This window comes from Hoplias malabaricus, chromosome X2 (genome assembly GCF_029633855.1).
Source record: "Hoplias malabaricus isolate fHopMal1 chromosome X2, fHopMal1.hap1, whole genome shotgun sequence".
Taxonomy (NCBI): domain Eukaryota; kingdom Metazoa; phylum Chordata; class Actinopteri; order Characiformes; family Erythrinidae; genus Hoplias; species Hoplias malabaricus.
In genome coordinates, this window is record NC_089819.1 from 55,236,281 (window position 1) to 55,255,698 (window position 19,418).

The following is a 19,418-nucleotide window of genomic DNA, read 5'->3' on the forward strand; positions in this document are numbered from 1 at the left end:
TCCTCGGGTGCAGCATACGTGATGGAAAGCTTCCTTTGAGTTGCAGGAGGGCGGTGCTGACGCTGCTGCCGAAAAAGGGGGACCTGTCCGAACTGAAGAACTGGCGCCCGTGTCTCTGCTGTGCGCCGATTGTAAACTGCTCTCGAAAGCATTGGCCTCGAGACTGGCGAAGGTGATGGAGCAGGTGGTTCACTTTGACCAGTCGTACTGTGTACCCGGTAGGTCTGTCTTTGACAACGTTTTTTAATTCGTGATGTTTTGGACGTCTCCAGGCTATTGGGGTTAAAGACTGTCTCATATTTCTAGACCAGGAAAAGGCTTTTGACCGGGTTGAACACGGGTATCTCTGGAAGGTCCTGGAGAGCTTTGGTTCAACCCTGGTTTTTATTGCCATGATCAAGGTTCTGTACGGTGACATTGAGAGTGTGCTGAAAGTTAACGGTGGTTCTATGTGCTCCTTTAAAGTTTTTAGAGGGATCCGACAGGGCTGTTCACTGTCGGGTATGTTGTACTCACTCTCCATTGAGCCCCTGCTCTGTAAGCTGAGGGAGGGACTGGAGGGTTTTTATGTTCCAGATTGTACTGCCCCATTACATGTCTCTGCTTATGCAGACGACCTTGTTGTTCTTATCAGTGCTCAAGATGATGCTAAATGTTTTAGTTGATGTTTTACATGATTTTAACATTTTATCCTCTGCAAAGGTAAACTGGGCAAAGAGCGAAGCAGTTTTACTCGGGACTGGGAAGGTGAAGAACCCAGACTCCCTGATGGACTGGCCTGGGGGACGGGCGGGTTTAAATACCTCGGTGTGCATTTGGGGGACAGTGTTATTGAAGAAAGGAACTGGGATGGTGTGCTGGAAAAGGTGAAGGGGAGACTCAACAGATGGATGTGGCTGGTCCCTCAAATGTCATACAGAGGTAGAGTTCTCATCATCAACACCTGGCTGCGTCCTCCCTATGGCACAAACTGGCGTGTGTCGATCCCCCACCAGGCCTGCTGGCCAATCTTCAAGCTATGCTGGTGGATTTTTTTTGGGATCGACTTCACTGGGTTCCTCAGGGAGTTCTTCATCTTCCCAAGGATGAGGGAGGGCAGGGGCTCATTCATTTAGCCAGCAGGGTGGCTGCCTTCCGCCTCCAGTTTGCACAAAAGACTGTTTACTGGCCCTAAGGAACTGGTTTGGAGGGAGGTAGCCTGCAGGATCCTGCACACAGTGGGAGGCCTGGGGATGGACAGGACCCTGTTTTTAATGAACCCAAAGTTACTGAACACTGCTGGTTTACCTGCATTTTATCGTGGGCTTTTTAAAATATGGAGTTTTTTTAAAGTCAAAGGACCAGAGAGTACAACGCTGCACTGGCTGCTGGAGGAACCTCTGCTTCACGGCGCCCGGATGGACATATCAGGCCTGTCGACTCCTGCACTGACCAGAGTCTTGGTTTCTTCGGGGGTCACCACACTGCGTCAACTGGTGGACACTGCGGGACCTGATCTTTCCGGTACAGAGAGACTGACTGCACGGTTAGGCCTGAGGTCTCTGCGCGTGGTATCTCGGTCTCTGTGCAAGTGGAGGACAGCGTTGACCCCTGAGGAACTTAGGATGTTGATAGACTACGGTGCAGGGGTGACTAGGCCTGCAGAGGACGACCCCTTTCCTGCTCTCATCCTGGCCCCTGACCTGGAGGACTGCGAGGGGCCCCTGCTGGAGTGTAAGGGGGAGTCCTGTATGAAGTTGGACAGTGCATCCGGGAAGCTGCTGTACAGAGCATGCGTGAAAGCGCTAAACAAAAAGAGACTGAATGGGAGGGTGGACACGCCGTGGAGGGAGGTTCTATCTCTGGGTGATGATGTAAAGCCTGAGTGGAGAGCGTTGTACAAGCCACCGTTAACAAAAAGAGCTGCTGACCTCCAGTGGAGGGTTTTACATGGGATTTTACCTGTCAACTCTTTTATCTCTGTTTTAAACCCTGAGGTTGCACCAGTTTGCCCTTTTTGCACACAGAGGGAAACTGTCTTTCACGCTTTTATGAGATGTTTTAGGCTACGTCCCCTTTTTGATTTTTTACAGACAGCTTTTATGGCTTTTAATGTGATTTTTACCGTGCACACTTTTATCCTGGGTTTTAAATACAACAAGAAGGAGAGGGCCAAGAGCCAATTGTTGAATTTTATCCTTGGTCAAGCGAAACTGGCCATTTACATCAGTCGAAAAAACAAGGTGGAACAGGACACTGACAGTGAGGTCATAAGGGTTTTTATCAGACTGGTGAGATCAAGGATTCTTATTGATTTTAATTTTTATAAGTGCATGAAAACTCTGGAGGTGTTTGAGGAGGTGTGGTGCTGTGGGGGAGGGGTGTGTTCTGTATGTGATGGTGAACTAATTTTTAATCCAGTTTTCATTTAAATGCACTTTTTTTTTATATATACCCAGGTTTTATAGTGTGAGTGTTGTTTACAAGTAGTTTTTATGTTTCAAAATTGAACTTGGACGAATATTGAGTCCAACTGTTGATAATAAAGGACCCTAAAAGACAAAAAAAAAAGTCTCCCTCTCTCTCTCTCCCTCCCTCTCCCTCTCTCTCTCCCTCTCCCTCTCCTTCTCTCTCTCTCTCTCTCTCTCTCTCCCTCTCTCCCCCTGTCTCACTCTCTCTCCCTGTCTCTCTCTCTCTCCCCCTCCCTCTCTCTCTCTCTCTCTCTCTCTCTCTCCTTCCTCGCTCTCTTTCTCTCCCTCTCCCTCTCTCCCCCTGTCTCTCTCTCTCTCTCTCCCTCTCTCCCTCTCTCTCCCTCTCTCTCTCCCCCTCTCTCTCCCTCTCTCCCCCTCCCTCTCTCTCCCCTTCTCTCTCTCTCTCTCTCTCTCTCTCTCTCTCTCTCTCTCTCTCTCTCCCCCCCTCTCTCCCTCCCTCTCTCTCCCTCTCTCTCTCCCTCCCTCTCTCTCTCTCTCTCTCTCTCTCTCTCTCTCTCTCTCTCTCTCTCTCCCTCTCCTTCTCTCTCTCCCTTTCTCTCCCCCCCCCTCTCTCTCTCCCTCTCTCCCACTGTCTCACTCTCTCTCTCCCTTTTCCAAACACACACTCCTCCCTCCGATGACTGTAATTTTCTTGGCAGTTTACACCACGTTATGGTCCGTTTTTGCCTATTGCTTCCACGATGAGAAGCTTTTTGTTTCCGTTAAATTTTAGTGCTCTTTTTTTTCCCCCCAAGTGGTATCCCAGTGCTGCAGGGACACAGAGCTCCATCTAGAGGTGATGTGGAGCCAGTGCAGGCAGGAAATTCCCTGTGAAATGAATGCTGGCACTCGGACAGACAGGTTTCCCGCAGTCAGAGGCATGACAACGGAATATTGATTTTCACAGAGAGACTTGTGCCAGGGAGGGGGTGAATTACCATCATCTCAGACTGAGTCTATGCACAGTGTCTGGTTGGTGGGAGGGGGTGCAGGGGGTGGTGGGTAATCACCCCTAGGTAGCAGTGAATCATCTCCACAGCCGTTTGGTTACCATGTGAAGTGAAGGAAGGCATCTCTCCTGTGTTTGTCCACGCACCGTATCGATCCCGCTGTCTTTTTCTCTGTTAGCATTCACTCCACCAGCTCCTGTCTTCCTCCGCCCTGAACACTCGGCCAACTCCAGCTGTCAGACCGAGCTGGACTTCAGCATGTTTCAGCATGCAGCTGGACGTTCTGAATCAGGCTTCTCATACTAAGTGTGTGTGTGTGTTTCTCCAGGCGTATCGCTTCCTTGCAGTCAATAAGAAGCTGGGGCTTAGTGGGCGTCCAGACAGGCCCGTGGGCTGCATTGGGACTTGTAAGGTAAGTACAGCCCTATGTACAGTACGTAACTCTTCAGAGGCCACCTTCCTTTGTTTATTTATTTATTTACGAAGGACATTTACTTCAAGCTGTTCATCAGTGTCAAAGATTCAGAGAAAACAAGCCACGAAGGACCAGCGCCTCGCACCAAAACTGTCCCCTTCAGTTCACAACTATTACAACCTCAGCTCTTGCTTCAGATCTGAACCTCTCAGTCCAGACCTCCTTCCACTGTGAGACGATCAGATCAACACTGGGTCTGAAAGAACGTGCAGCTGTAGAGAGCAAAGCCTCACAGGGAAAAGGAAGTAGACACAAAACAATAACAATAATAATAATAAAAAGAAATGTTGCTAGTGCTTCTCACAACAATGGACTCCAACACCACTGAGTGGGACTAGGATCGTCTCAGATCAGGAGAATCAGAAACTGCAACCAACCTCTGAGACTGAACTTTGGAGGCGTGGCTGTAGGTTCCTTTAGGAAACTGAAAGCGAGTCTCGTGGCCAGAATGGAAGCTGGGATTAAAGGAAAGCGTGGACACAGTAAGCACTGGAGAGGCTGGATGTTCCGTCTCTAAAAGATGAAAACATTAAGTGCTTTCATTTTTTTAGTGGAGTTTTTAGTGGAGTTTATTTGGTGCAACGTTGTGGGATGTTCCTCAAATAAGGGTTTCACAGTTTAGCCAAGTACCTCCGGCCCAGAATTAAGTCTGTCCTTTAGTAAAAGAGCTGAGGGACATTGCCATTGGACAATCCTCATCTTAAAGGAGCACTAGTATTTCTAGCCACTGTCGTTGCTCTGGACTCTGCACTGCAGAAACTGCACTATGAAGCTTTTGGAGCAGGGTTGGAAACCACCGCCAATGCCTTCCTTTTTAGGACAATGCTCTAAAAGTAAATTACGCTCTGCGACAGTAGGGGGCGCCCAGGAGCAAAAACACCAAATCTTACCTAGTGTTGCTTTAAGTTGTTGAAATAGCTATGTTTTTATTTATTTTACTGGAGAAACTAAGTCCAGAAATGAACTTGTTCCGTAAAGAGGCAGCGACACCTGATAAACATTGTTTGTTTGCGATTCACAAATTTCACTGACAATGAAAGGAAAGTCTTGGAGGGGTTGTCATGGCAACAATGAAGAGCAACCCTCCTTTCCTCCAACTAGCAACTAGCTCTCTCTCTATCTGTGTGTGTGTCTCATTCTCACACACACACACACAGAGAGCACCTCTGCAGCCTTTTTCTGTTTAAATCTTCAGTGCTTTAAAGGTTTTAGCAGAAACGATGCAGTAGAACAATCTCACTCAACTACAGCAATAGATTTTTAAAATATCCCCTCCTTTATCCACGGGGGATAACTTCCAGAAGCCGTCTTTATCCGTCTTAAAGCGTATTTTTAATATTCTTACTTACGTAGAGCCTTTAGATCGAGTGCTCACAAATAAAACGCCCTTAGAGTCCAACAGAGCCCTGCTGGCGACGCCCCTTCAGAGTGAAACTAAAGCATGGAAAAGACTTAAGGTGTTTGAATGAGATATTTAATGTGTGGGATCAACTTAAATAAGGCGTGGGAACAAAATCTTTAAAGCGGAAATATTCTGGGATCCTGAGCCTTCCGACCCACACACCGTGAAACAAGCGCAAAGGTGAGGTTAAAGGAACGCTAGGTCAGATTTGGCATGTTTGGAACGGGGGAGGGAGGGGAGTGGTTGAATTCCTACCCTCCTCCAAAAGATACATAGTACATTTTCTGCAGTGCCGAGCTCTTAGTAACCAAGACAGAGGCTCCAATCTCAGTGGAGGGTCACGGTAATTTTTAAGCTGTAATTTTAAGATAAAGATAGTACCTAGTGTTGCTTTAAACTTTGTGAAACAAACCAAATCACAGAAATGTGAACGGAGAAGAAAGAGAACAGAGTGAAAACGGCTAAAACCCAGAGCTTCTGCTCCTCGCTCCTCACTGCTGTGCGCTCGGGGTCGGGGTGAACAGCGAGCGGCTCATTATCATTTAAAGGAACAGGTGCTGAAAGCGGGCGTTCTGAACAGAGCTGTTTACACAGGGGGAGAACACTGCTGTGGGGCTCGTGGTGGTGTTACTTCTTTATTTTTATTCGTTTTGATTGAACAAAGAGAAATCACACCTAAAAGCCCCAAAAAGGCAAACATTTAACTCCCACAATGAACCGGCGGTTTTATAATTTATGAAATCAATAAAAACATAAAATGCTGGAGAAAAAATAATACTGGGAAAGTGCTGATGCTTAACTGCGTGAGTTTGTGAGTGAAGTGATTGAGCGCAGTGTTTTCTCCTCGCTGCACGTAATGGAGCGTAATAACAGCCCAAACCTTCAGTCCCTGATTCATCTGTTTATGAAACACTCCATTTGTTTCTCCCTGCCGTTTTTCTGATGGAAACTCTATGCGCTGTGATGTCTAATGCACTCCTCAGGGTCCTGGAGTTGGTGCTTATTTACTAAGATTAAAAATAACGAGTCTAATCTGTCTACAGGATACGTCTAAATGTTTTTAGACACCTCTTATAATCCGTTAACTCTAACACTTTAAGGTGCACACACTACTGTTACAGTACAAATACTGTCCTTGGAAAAGCTTTGACTATGTACGTACTATGGGATGCTCTGGAATAGACACAGATGAGCCTAAGGTCACGATGTCCAGTGCCACTCGAGCTTGGGCTGTGGGGTAGTGTTTGCTTTTCCACTGCATGGTACCTACTCCACTGGACTCTACTCTCTGTTTCGTCACTGGTTCTTTTCCCACTCTCACAGCTCCCCCCTGGAATGTATCAGTGTTGTCTCTAACACCGTCTCTAAGAGGAACAGTGGGCTTTGGAAACCACAACAACGGCGGCGGTAACGTTAAGCGGTGTTTACTCATGGTGTATCGGCGTGTTGTTGTTGTTTGGGACTGAACACAGCTCCGTCATCAGTTCAGACAGATCAGTAGAGTTTGTTCCTTCCTTGTTGCAGCGTCCAGCTCTCGCTGGATTCTTTCGTCGGCCACCGATCCAAGGAGCGTTTGAACCTCTTCAAAAGACCACGGCGTCATTTAAAAACAAACGTGATCTCTGCTGCAGCTGGAGATTTTACAGATGGAGAGTTGGTGCTGGTCGTCTGCGTTGCGTGGCGTAGAGTGACGACTCTCTCTGGACGATCAGCGCTCTGCAAGGTTTACACGCCACGGTTTAGTCCCTACTCGAAAAGCACCATGACACCTGTATCTGATCTCAACCTGATCTGATTATTGTTTTTCATGTCATCAAAGGCTCACAGAAACGATCTGATGAGTAGGAGCTGTGTCTCATTCAGTGATTTGTTAAACATTGTGTGAGGCATCTGCTGGAAATTCAGATCCACACCAAAAGCAAAGAAGTCGTCGTCATTTACAGCTGGTGTTCCTCCTCCTCCTCAGAGTCCGCGGTGTGTGTTTTTCTCTCTGTGAAGGACACGCTGAGATAAGATCAGTCATTAGAAACTACCTCGGAGTCTCTCAGCTGTCTTCAGCTTCACTTTAAAGAGCCTTGGACTCTCTCTCCGCTGTTTATGAGCTTTAATGAACTGAACATCACAGTCGCAGTTGCAGGGTTCAGAGTCTACGCAGAACGCAAGGCAGGAACACACCCTGGACAGAGCACTACACACTCACCCGGTCACTCACACACACACACATGGTCACTCACACACTCACCCAGTCACTCACACACTCACCCGGTCACTCACACACTCACCATGTCACTCACACACTCACCCGGTCACTCACCCCATCACTCACACACTCACCAAGTCACTCACACACTCACATGGTCACTCACACACTCACCCGGTCACTCACCCCGTCACTCACACACTCACCAAGTCACTCACACACTCACATGGTCACTCACACACTCACCCGGTCACTCACCCCGTCACTCACACACTCACCAAGTCACTCACACACTCACATGGTCACTCACACACTCACCCGGTCACTCACCCCGTCACTCACACACTCACCAAGTCACTCACACACTCACATGGTCACTCACACACTCACCCGGTCACTCACCCCGTCACTCTCACACTCACCCGGTCACACACACACTCACCCGGTCACACACACACACACTCTCCCGGTCACACACACACTCACCTGGTCACTCACCCAGTCACTCACACACTCACCCCGTCACTCACATTGAACTTAGGGTTAGGTGTAGCATTAGTTAGTTACAGTTATCAAAAAAAATTTCTTTGAATGTCCTCACAAGTGTGTGTGTGTGTGTGACTTCCCTGCTGCAGCTCTGGAATGGATGACTTGTTTTAGCCGCTGTCTGAGGAAAGGTACGCCTCAGACACTAATCCATCACACTGTGGGTAATTCTCTCTCTCTCTCTCTCTCTGTCGTACAGATATATCGTATCCTGGGAAAGACGGTGGTGTGTTACCCGATCGTTTTTGATCTCAGTGATTTCTACCTGTCTCAGGACGTCATGCTGCTGATCGATGACATCAAGGTGAGCCGTGGTGATGTCACGAGTGGGCGAGCTCTGAAAGGACGGAGGGAGTGTCTCATGTATGTCTCAGAGGAGATGGGAACTCTTCAGTTTAAATATCAGACCTCGACGCTTCATCTCCTCTGGACTTTTTAAAAGTGCAGAATCTCATTTTAAAATAATGTTCTTCCAATTTGGCTTTAGATCCATCTGTAAAATGACTCTAATACAACCTCAAGGTTACAGTGTGAAAAATGTATTAGTAATTTGAAGTTTAAACGATGCTAACATTATCCACACTTGTGTGAGAGCGAAGATCTTCAAGTCCACCTTGTAGATGTAAAGTCAGAGACAGTAGCTCATCTGTCGCTGCACAGTGTGTGTCGCTCGTCCTCTAGTCCTTCATCAGTGACACAGGACGCTGTCGGCTGGATGTTTTTGGTCGGTGGACTGTTCTCGGTCCAGACACTGAGGGGTTTAAAAACTCCAGCAGCACTGCTGTGTCTGATCCACTCTACACCAGCACAACACACACTAACACACCACCACCACGTCAGTGTCACTGCAGCACTGAGAATGATCCACCACCACATCACACCTGCTCTGTGGGGGTCCTGAGCTCTGAAGAACAGGGGGAAAATGGGTCTTATAAAGGATGCAGAGCAACAGACGGAGTGCAGTCTGCAATTGCAGAATGACAGCGTGCTCCTGTGTGGTCAGTGGAGCTGCTAAAGTGGACAGGGAGTTTTGAAAGGAGGAGGTCATTTTAAAGCCATGGTTGATGGATGAATGTAATATTAGATAATATTGATATTCAATATTCCCTTCTACAGAAGAAGTCACATCTCTGTACGTCCTGATGGGTTCCCTGAGGACCTCATTGAATTAAAAACCATCCACAGTTCTTTCGTACATTTTTTTTTTATTATTTCCGTATGCAAAGCATGGTTCTCTTCTCTTATTATGAATATATTTCATCCTGAGTCTTTGGTGTTTTTTGCAGAATGCCCTGCAGTTCATTAAACAGTGCTGGAAGATGCCCGGAAGGCCGCTGTTCCTGGTGCTCATCAGGGAGGATAACATTAAGTAAGGCCTATAAAACTACCCTCATCCATCACACGGAACAAACTACTGCACTGGCCGATGTCCCGTTCAAACCAATGTGAAACCGTAGCACAGCTCAGGGTGTACTGAGGCTTTAGGACCAGGGTCTGGTTTAAACCTCACACACACAACTGGTTTACAAGGTTACACCCTGTGTTTATGGGTTGTGTGCATTTCAACAGTGCGAAAGGAGCCCTCGTGTTTCAGAGAGGATCACACAGAACGTTAGTGGAGATATTACACAGGGGGCTGAAGTTTGAGCAGCTTCTGACGTCAGGTTTTACACCGATTTATCAGCACCTTTAAAAAAACAAGGTGTACATTTGAGTGTAGGACATCAGTGAAATGTTGATGTTAAAGGGTGGACTACACGATGTTTGTGTGATTTCATTAGGCGTACAAATACGTTTTAAAGCCTTTTTCAAAGTTCAAACCTTCTCCTGCTCTTTTGTTATTTTATGGTAACTGTTGTGTCACAGTAAAAATACAATTGTTTGTATTTGTTTTATTAAACGGAACAGATCCTAAAAAGGAAGTAGTTTGAAAGCTGCGAGTGAGAAGAACTGATTGGTAATGAGTTCCATGAGGAAGAAGTATTCAAAAAAGGGTCAAAACGATTTTGAGTTTGTAAAACAATACTCACAAATGTAACAGACTTTGTAACTGCGTTTGAGCAACTACAGACACATAAAACAAAATCTGTAACTGTGTTTGAGCAACTACAGACACGTAAAACAAAATCTGTAACTGCGTTTGAGCAACTACAGACACGTAAAACAAAATCTGTATCTGCGCTTGAGCAACTACAGACACGTAAATCAAAATCTGTAACTGCGTTTGAGCAACTACAGACACGTAAAACAAAATCTCTTATTGCGTTTGAGCAACTACAGACACGTAAAACAAAATGTGTAACTGCGTTTGAGCAACTACAGACACGTAAAACAAAATCTGTATCTGCGCTTGAGCAACTACAGACACGTAAAACAAAATCTGTATCTGCGCTTGAGCAACTACAGACACGTAAAACAAAATCTGTAACTGCGTTTGAGCAACTACAGACACGTAAAACAAAATCTGTATCTGCGCTTGAGCAACTACAGACACGTAAAACAACATCTGTATCTGCGCTTGAGCAACTACAGACACGTAAAACAAAATCTGTAACTGCGTTTGAGCAACTACAGACACGTAAAACAAAATCTGTATCTGCGCTTGAGCAACTACAGACACGTAAAACAACATCTGTATCTGCGCTTGAGCAACTACAGACACGTAAAACTAAAATCTGTAACTGCGTTTGAGCAACTACAGACACGTAAAACAAAATATGTTACTGCGTTTGAGCAACTACAGACACGTAAAACAAAATCTCTTATTGCGTTTGAGCAACTACAGACACGTAAAACTAAAATCTGTAACTGCGTTTGAGCAACTACAGACACGTAAAACTAAAATCTGTAACTGCGTTTGAGCAACTACAGACACGTAAAACAAAATCTGTTATTGCGTTTGAGCAACTACAGACACGTAAAACTAAAATCTGTAACTGCGTTTGAGCAACTACAGACACAGAAAACAAAATCTGTTATTGCTTTTGAGCAACTACAGACACAGAAAACAAAATCTGTTATTGCGTTTGAGCAACTGCAGACACGTAAAACTAAAATCTGTTACTGCGTTTGAGCAACTACAGACACGTAAAACAAAACTGGCAACTGCGTTTGAGCAACTACAGACATGTAAAACTAAAATCTGTAACTGCGTTTGAGCAACTACAGACACGTAAAACAAAACTGGCAACTGCGTTTGAGCAACTACAGACATGTAAAACTAAAATCTGTAACTGCATTTGAGCAACTACAGACACGTAAATCAAAATTTGTTACTGCGTTTGAGCAACTACAGACACGTAAAACAAAATCTGTATCTGCGCTTGAGCAACTACAGACACGTAAAACAAAATCTGTATCTGCGCTTGAGCAACTACAGACACGTAAAACAAAATCTGTAACTGCGTTTGAGCAACTACAGACACGTAAAACAAAATTTGTAACTGCGTTTGAGCAACTACAGGCACGTAAAACAAAATCTTTAACTGCGTTTGAGCAACTACAGACACGTAAAACTAAAATCTGTTACTGCGTTTGAGCAACTACAGACATGTAAAACTAAAATCTGTTACTGCGTTTGAGCAACTACAGACACGTTAAACAAAATCTTTAACTGCATTTGAGCAGCTACAGACACGTAAAACTAAAATCTGTTACTGCGTTTGAGCAACTACAGACACGTAAAACTAAAATCTGTTACTGCGTTTGAGCAACTATAGACACGTAAAACTAGCATGTGATGGTTCTGTCCTTTCCTGTTATTGCATCCAAATGTATGTGAGAGTTTGGTTTACACAATTTAAAGGAACAGCAGAATTGTTTTACTTTAAAATTACAGCTTTAATTCACCACTAATTTGTAACAGGAAGCATAGAGTCTCTGTCGTTGTCACTCAGGGTTTAGCACTATGTACTGCACTATGTACATTTTGTAGGAGGGCAGGAAACCACTCCCACTCCCTCCTCCTCCCCATTGATTTCAGTACAGTGCTGTAAATATGAGTTACACTAGGGGGAGCCCCAGGAGCAACAAATGCAACTCTTACATAGTGTTCCTTTAAAGACGGGTATTTTGATGTCAGTTTGTGTGAATGTTTGACATTTTTAGGTTATTTTCCAGTGAATAAAATTGTAATTTTTAAAGTTATGCTACAGATAACACCTAATATAAAGTAGATTATAAAAGAACTCACATCCAGAAACTTTTAAAACCTCCAGTTTTTATCGGAATAGTTTTATTTTATGATTGTATTTCTTTTAAATTAGACTTTTTTGTAACTGAGAAGGGTAATTTCTCATCATTTCTCATCATCTCTCGTCTGTGTAAACTGAATGTAACGTTCTGTAAACTACAGAAGAGCGTGTCTGTTTGTCTCCGGCTGCTAGGGGGAGCCGTTTTAACCCTGTGCTGGACATGTTGGCCTCATTCAAGAAGGGCGTCATCGGAGGAGTGAAGGTCCACGTGGACAGACTCCAGGTGGGCTTCTGTTTATGAAAAAAAATATTAACATGAACCCTGCTTTAAAACCAGAAATGTGGCCAAATGTATTCAAATATTATTCAGGAAGCGCAGCCGCCTGAATATTCATGGCCTCGTGTCCATTAATGTGTGCTTTTACATGTATTAGCATCATTTAGCGAACGCAGATTAGCTCTATTTGACCTGCTTCTTCAAAATGTCATTAAAGGAGCAGCTTGAACAAACATGCTAATGTGGCTAACAGTGAATGGAAGCTGGTGGCAGCCAATTAGCATGAAGTCATTTGCATGTGGCCTTATTTACAATCGTCTTTCTCTCTTGTTTTTTAGTCTTTCACATATCTTTTTATGTCAATGTCAGCAAGCAGCTGTTGCATCACTTTCTGTCCCATATAATCAAGAAGACACTACCTGTTATATGTAAATGAGCTTTGTTCCTATTGGCTGCCCGGAATAGAGCTTCATTAATAATCAGCCAAATGTGAAACAATATTTATAACTTCACTAAGAATGGGTGGGGCTACAGCGTCGTTGCTGAATGCCTCTGAATGCATTGGTCGACCTGACCTCACTGTTTTAACTCTTGGGGCTGCCATCAATCAGATCCTTGCAACAATATTCCGACATCTAGTCTAAAGCCTTTTTCAGAAGAGTAGAAGCTGTTACTGCAGGAAAATGGGAGGAAAGTCCTGATTAATGCCCTTCATTTCAGAAAGAAACGTCGGAGGAGCAGCGTGAGGCTGGTCGTGTCGTGTCTGAGTTAAAGTGAGGTATTCTCAGTGGTGCTGCAGTTCTCATTATTATGGGTGGAGTGTAGAGCTGTCATATCTCTCTCTGTGTATGAAAGGCTGCAGTTTGGCAGGAATCACAGTGTTGGGCCGTGTCCCCGGTGTTGTGCTGAATATTTATCCGCTGGCGTATTTAGTCACTTCCCATATGGCCAGCTGATATGGGCCCATCTGCTCAGGTTGAGCTTTCTTCAGCCAGGCTCCTAATCGAGGTGTGTGTGTGTGTGTGTGTGTGCCCCATCCCTCAGACCCTGATCTCTGGAGCCGTGGTGGAACAGCTGGATTTCCTGCGCGTCAATGAAGCAGAGTAAGAACCCTCTATTCTGTGTCTGACCTTTGCTTTGGTGTTCCACTTGTTCGGGCGGTAATCATGTGCCAGTCCACCTTAAAGGGAGCCCAGAACCGTTAACACTGCTAACACACTGCCTGGAAGCATAATGCCATGTTTATTCACGGTGATGTCGGCAGTGACAAAGCCACCTGGACTCTCTGGACCATCTATATATCTGTAATATTCTGTTCCATTTTCTGTGATAGGCTCATTGCACTTGTTGTGTTTAATTGTATATTAGTTCCATTTAAAAAAAGCTATAATTATATGTCACTGTGTGGCTACAACTTGGTGATTCAGGGTCTGGATTGAAGGCCAGCAGGGTTAGGAACTGACAGAGAAATCTGTCAGTGTTTTGACACAGAGAGTGGATGTTTTATGCTAAGCCGTGTTAGCTTAGTGCTAACACGTCATTAATAAACCTGTAGAGATGCTAGTGGAAATAAACCTTATCACACAGGCCACAGGGTCCTAGATTTCCGCTGAATCTTGATATTTATTGCCCAAATTAAACTGGAAATGTGATTTATTTTAAAGGGGACACATTATTGTAAAGTACTTCCGTGTTAACCCCTGTGCACAGTAATTACGGAGATCTGGAGCCCACCAACCCACACACTGTGAAACAAGACACAACCAGTCAGTTTTCTGTGCGCTGCTTGAGTCAGAAAAAAAGCGGGATAAAACGAGACTTTAGAATGGCCCCGCCCCCTCGTCTGAGTCTGTCCAATCACAGCGCTGGACCTGTGTTTATGTGAGAGCGCAGAGACGAGGTTAAACTCAGCAAAACAGACACAACGAGCGCGAAGAAATAAGAGCACTGAGTAAAAACGGAGAAGAAAGAGAACAGAGTGAAAACGGCTAAAAACCAGAGCTTCTGCTCCTCGCTCCTCACTGCTAAACAGTGCTAACTTGACTAGCATTGAACAAAAGGAATAGGCTGCCCACCGGCTTGAAGGCTCACTGTTGCTCATTCTCTCTTATAATTGTCTTCCGTTGTGTGAAACAAGTTATTAGACGTGAAATCTTAGACGTGGATTCTGTTAATTAACGTCAGCTCTGTCTGCTGCTTTTGAAGGATTCCCGAGTTTAAGAGCTTTGAGGAGCTGGAGATGCCGAAACACTCGAAGGTGAAGCGTCAGACGAGCACTCCTAACGCCTCGGACCTGGAGCAGCAGCCTGAGATCAACATCCAGGAGTGGAGCCACAAACCCACTTACGAGATCCTGCAGAAGTTTAACGTGAGTCTGGTCAAAGGGGAGAAGGGTGTGTCCCGACATTTAGCGAGTGCCCTTGCCTTCTGTTGCCTACGTAGGTTAAGCAGCATTTTAACCAAATTCAACCCCTTGTAAAACAAAGCGTTGAGTCTTATTTGATGTTAGTGGTCATTCCCTGCTGCTGCTATTATTTCTCAAGTTGAAGAAGAGGATTGGACCAAATCCGTCTCACTTTTTTGCACTTTACAGCTCAGTTACAGCACTGGCAAGTGTTGTGTGAGCCGGACATGGGCCGACTCTCGTGAGCCAGGCTTGACTTGGGTTACAGCATGTGTTGTGTGAGACAGAGATGAGCCAAGTTCTGATTTGGTCGTGATTTGTTCCACAACACCTGACATCTGCGCCATATAACACAGACGTGAGGCAGCCAGACTCCCCCTGAGTCAACACCGTCGTTCAAGGCCAAATTTGGGCCAGAGAACTGCAGATTTGGGCCAAACATTCATTACTCCCTGGGCTTAGCTGTTACAACAGCCTGAGCCCCAGAGCTTCCCCTGCTAATCTACAAACGCCCTCAACCAAGGCCAAGGTTTGGCAAAATGGTGGCAAATGCTGCGATTGTAAATACACACTGCTAATATACACTCTCAGAAACAGGGTACTGTAGACGTACGTTATTGTCACTAAAGGTACAAACAGTGTAAAGATACCTTTAAAGGCACCGCAGTTGTGCTCCCTAAAGGCTCATTACATTCTCTTCTCGAGAAAGAGAGGGGGGTACTTTCATTATAGATCTGTGAAAAATAAACGGAGAAGAAGTGGGACGAATGCAATCCACACATCTTTAAAATCAACAATTAATACGGAATATGGCACAATTATGTTCCCTTCCTAACAGCACTGTGAATGTCCTCCACAGGGAGGTTTTCTGAGAGTGTGGAGTACACTTTTCTTAATCCAGTGTGTCCAGTGTTGGTCCCTTTCCAGTGAGGAACAGGGGCCGAGGCTGATACACTGCAGCAGTAGGTAGACAGCACTCTTCAGCTCTAACCCTACACAGGGCATGTATAGTATAAACTGCCCCGTGTGTGAAGGTACGAGTCCCATGTTTCTATTATGTGTTTTGTTTTCATCAGGACTGTGAGTGTCTCGCGAGCCAGGCCCAGCTCGCCAGCGTTCTCCTGAAGAAAGAGGGTCCTGACTTCTTCAGCAGAGACGGTAAACTGGAGCAAACACGTCACGTAGGCAGTACGTCCAGAAATGGCTTCAGTTAGAGTTAGAGGTGCTCATGAAGCAGCTACAAATGAGCCTTGCCCAGAAAGACAGGGGGGGTGTAGAGGTATAACCTCATTAATGCTCACACAGCTGAGTGAAATCAAGGGACTTATTTATCAGAAAAACAAGGGATTGGATGCTAAATGCATCTCCCATTTCAAGTGTAATACAAACTTAAATAAACATATAAATTAAACAAACTCATTTAAAATATTATAGACTGTAGTTGGTCATATTTAATATTTGTATCGATATAAATGGTCTTTTGTCGTCTGATTTCAACTCTCCTCATTAGTATCCTCCTCTCGGGAGGAAATGGACGCTCCGTGTTTTGAACACAGTGGTGTGTGTGAGGCTTGTGCGGAGTGTGGAGCTGCAGACGGGCCCCACATCCCTGCGCTCGTCACAAACTGCTTAAATAGAGGTTTTTAGGGCTCTGTGTTAGAGAGAGAGAGTCTGTGTCAGCAATATTAGCCCTACTCTCAGTCTCAGTTCATTTATATCAGCTCAGGTCTCCCAGTGGACAGTGGGGGGAGGAGGATGGATATTATTAAAAGTACAGATATTTAATATTTCTATTTGTTTGCTAAGATTAACATAAACTCTTTTCTCTGTGTGTGATTGTGTGTGTGTGTGTGTGTGTGCGTGTGTGCGCAGACAATCTAAAGGATGAGCTGGAGCGTATCTACCGGCAGGCGGGCAGCAGGAAGCTGTGGTCAGAGTCCAGTCATTTAACACACACTCACACGTCTCAACACTGTTCAGATTCACTGAACCTTTCCGTCTCCGGGTCTTTCATTATCATCTGATCCTGGGGGTCCCATGTGCCTCGCAGTTCCGATAAAACTAAATTACAGATTAATTACAGTCAGAGAGTGGTTTATTTAAAGCTGAAATAGGGCGAGAGTTACAGAAAATGCAGTGAATCGAAATAATAAAATGAAGGCGGGTAATTTACAGTGTTTTACTGTGAATTTACAGAAAAAAAAAAAACATTCTTGTAAGTAGCAGTAAGTCCAATCTGAGTCCGAATAAAAACGTTTGCCAACGTCTGTGCACACTCAGTGAAGGCTGATTGGACCAATAGGTCCGACTAGTTGAACTGTTTAGACTGATAGGTCCAGTTAAACTCTTAGAGCAGGAAAACGTGACTCGTACATGGGATCCACGGGGTCGGGATTAGCATTCAGAAACACATTTTAGTGATTTTTGATGCTACAATTCTGCTTTAAATAACAATAATTATATTAAGACTGTTATTACACATCCACACCACAAGGATTCACTACTTAAAACCACTTATTTACTATATTTTTCATTTAAAATAGATCCTAGGCCAATTGTTCCCCAGCTTTAAAATGAATTAAGATTAAAAATGTCGTACTGAGGGACGTGATGTTTCCGTGTCACAAACAGTTGTTTCCTAACCTCTTCTTTTTGTCTGTCCATTCAAATGTGACTTATTTCTGCCAAAACGATTGTTTTATTTTGACCATGCGACCCTGGCGTAGGCTCGCGGTCCGCTGCGCTGCGGCGGCTAGCCAGAAGTTTGCGGGTTCTATCGCTCCTCATATAACCACTCTGTTGGTCCACGGCAAACAGGTAACAGGCCTCCGTCCCCTGCCCCCTGCATGTGTTCATCCTGTAGACTCAGAGAGAAACACGACCACAGAGTTTGGATTAACCGGAGCACACGCTTCACTCATTGGCTCTGTGCGAGTCCACGGCTCTGCGGAGTGGGGGGTGGAGGAGGGGGTCACGGAGCTGATGGTTCGATTGATTAAAACATAGTCAAGTCGGTCAAGACGTGCTTGGGGTCTGGAGTTCTGCTGCTTTAGGCTTGCACTGGAGCTACAGGTCAGCGGTGTTACTGACAAGGACAGGAGGCTTTGTTCTGTTAATATTCTTCATGCATTGTTGTTTGAGTTAACCCTTTGTGGTCTATGAAAGCATCAGTGCGTATCAATAATTGTATTAATATCTTGGCAATACCCCGACGCAGACAGAAGGTTCATACTGTCCCTGAATGTGTGGAGTCTGCCGTGTCCACTCCAGGTCTTCACTAGGTCATACATCCCTCACGTCCCTGAGGTTATGAAGAGGGTCTGAGACACACGTTATCTGCCTCTGGAACTGGAGGATTCATGTGTACATTCGTGTTTTTTTGGTGAAAATGACCAGTGAACACATGAGGAAAGGTGTGTTGTCCCCAGATGTATTTAGAAACGCTAAAACCAGACCGTCTGTGAGGAGTGTGGTGTGTTCTCCCCGTGTCCGCGTGGGTTTCCTCCGGGTGACTGTCTGTGAGGAGTGTGGTGTGTTCTCTCTGTGTCTGCGTGGGTTTCCTCCGGGTGACTGTCTGTGAGGAGTGCGGTGTGTTCTCCCCATGTCCGCGTGGGTTTCCTCCGGGTGTTTCCTCCCACGCTCCAAAAACACACGTTGGTAGGTGGATTGGCAACTCAAAAGTGTCCGTAGGTGTCAGTGTGTGAGTGAATGTGTGAGTGTGTGTCGCCCTGTGAAGGACTGGCGCCCCCTCCAGGGTGTATTCCCGCCTTGCGCCCAATGATTCCAGGTAGGCTCTGGACCCACCGTGACCCTGAACTGGACAAGGGTTACAGACAATGAATGAATGAATGAAAAACAGACTGTAGAGCAGAGAGAGCTGAAACCGTTCCGAAGAGTTCGATATGAAACAGATGGAGATCTGAAGTGTGTTTAAGGGGGATTTAAGTAAATCTGTAAAAATCGAGACCCCAGACGGTTTAAGCTGCGTTTTTCACAACTACTGGCCAATTGTGTCGCTATAAAACACCAGCAGGTTCAGGGGGCAGTGTGGGGAAATTGATCAGCTATTGATTAGGAGTGGCTGATTCACCTTAAGATCAATCAATAGTTATTTATTTTATCTGATATTAGGAGCTGATTAATAATGTAGAATACAGTACTGTACAGAAGTCTAAGGCAGCTGAGGTTATTGTTTATGCTCCCAGTAAAAGCCTGGTGCTTGTATAAGATCACATACGATTACCATAAATACAGTAAAATGTATCTGATTTAATGTAACGATGTATTTATTAACCGCTAAAACTAGGCACTGGACGATAGCCTCAAACAACACAGCACTGTCACGAGGAGAGATGTGGAAAGGGTTAAACCAACACATTCTCACACAATTTTACTATAATAATGTTGTTGGTTTTTAATTTAATGTTAAATGTATTGTATTTGTTTGTTTGTTTTGAGTAAACTCAGTGCTTAGATAAACAACTTTTTAAATCTCGTTTTCTCAGGGGACTAAAGTGTTTG

General features: G+C 45.0%; 1 protein-coding gene across 1 annotated transcript in view; it reads left to right on the forward strand.

Annotated features, from left to right (window-relative positions):
* Window positions 1-1,397: 1,397 nt before the first annotated feature.
* LOC136677428 (phosphorylase b kinase regulatory subunit beta-like) overlaps window positions 1,398-19,418 on the forward strand; it is a 30,604-nt gene continuing 12,583 nt past the window's right edge. The window contains exons 1-10 of the mRNA XM_066654943.1: window positions 1,398-1,853; window positions 3,729-3,812; window positions 8,223-8,327; window positions 9,310-9,392; window positions 12,409-12,499; window positions 13,538-13,596; window positions 14,699-14,861; window positions 15,974-16,055; window positions 16,770-16,827; window positions 17,624-17,714. Coding sequence (XP_066511040.1) covers window positions 1,398-1,853; window positions 3,729-3,812; window positions 8,223-8,327; window positions 9,310-9,392; window positions 12,409-12,499; window positions 13,538-13,596; window positions 14,699-14,861; window positions 15,974-16,055; window positions 16,770-16,827; window positions 17,624-17,714 — 1,272 coding nt within the window. The remainder of the gene's footprint in view (window positions 1,854-3,728; window positions 3,813-8,222; window positions 8,328-9,309; window positions 9,393-12,408; window positions 12,500-13,537; window positions 13,597-14,698; window positions 14,862-15,973; window positions 16,056-16,769; window positions 16,828-17,623; window positions 17,715-19,418) is intronic.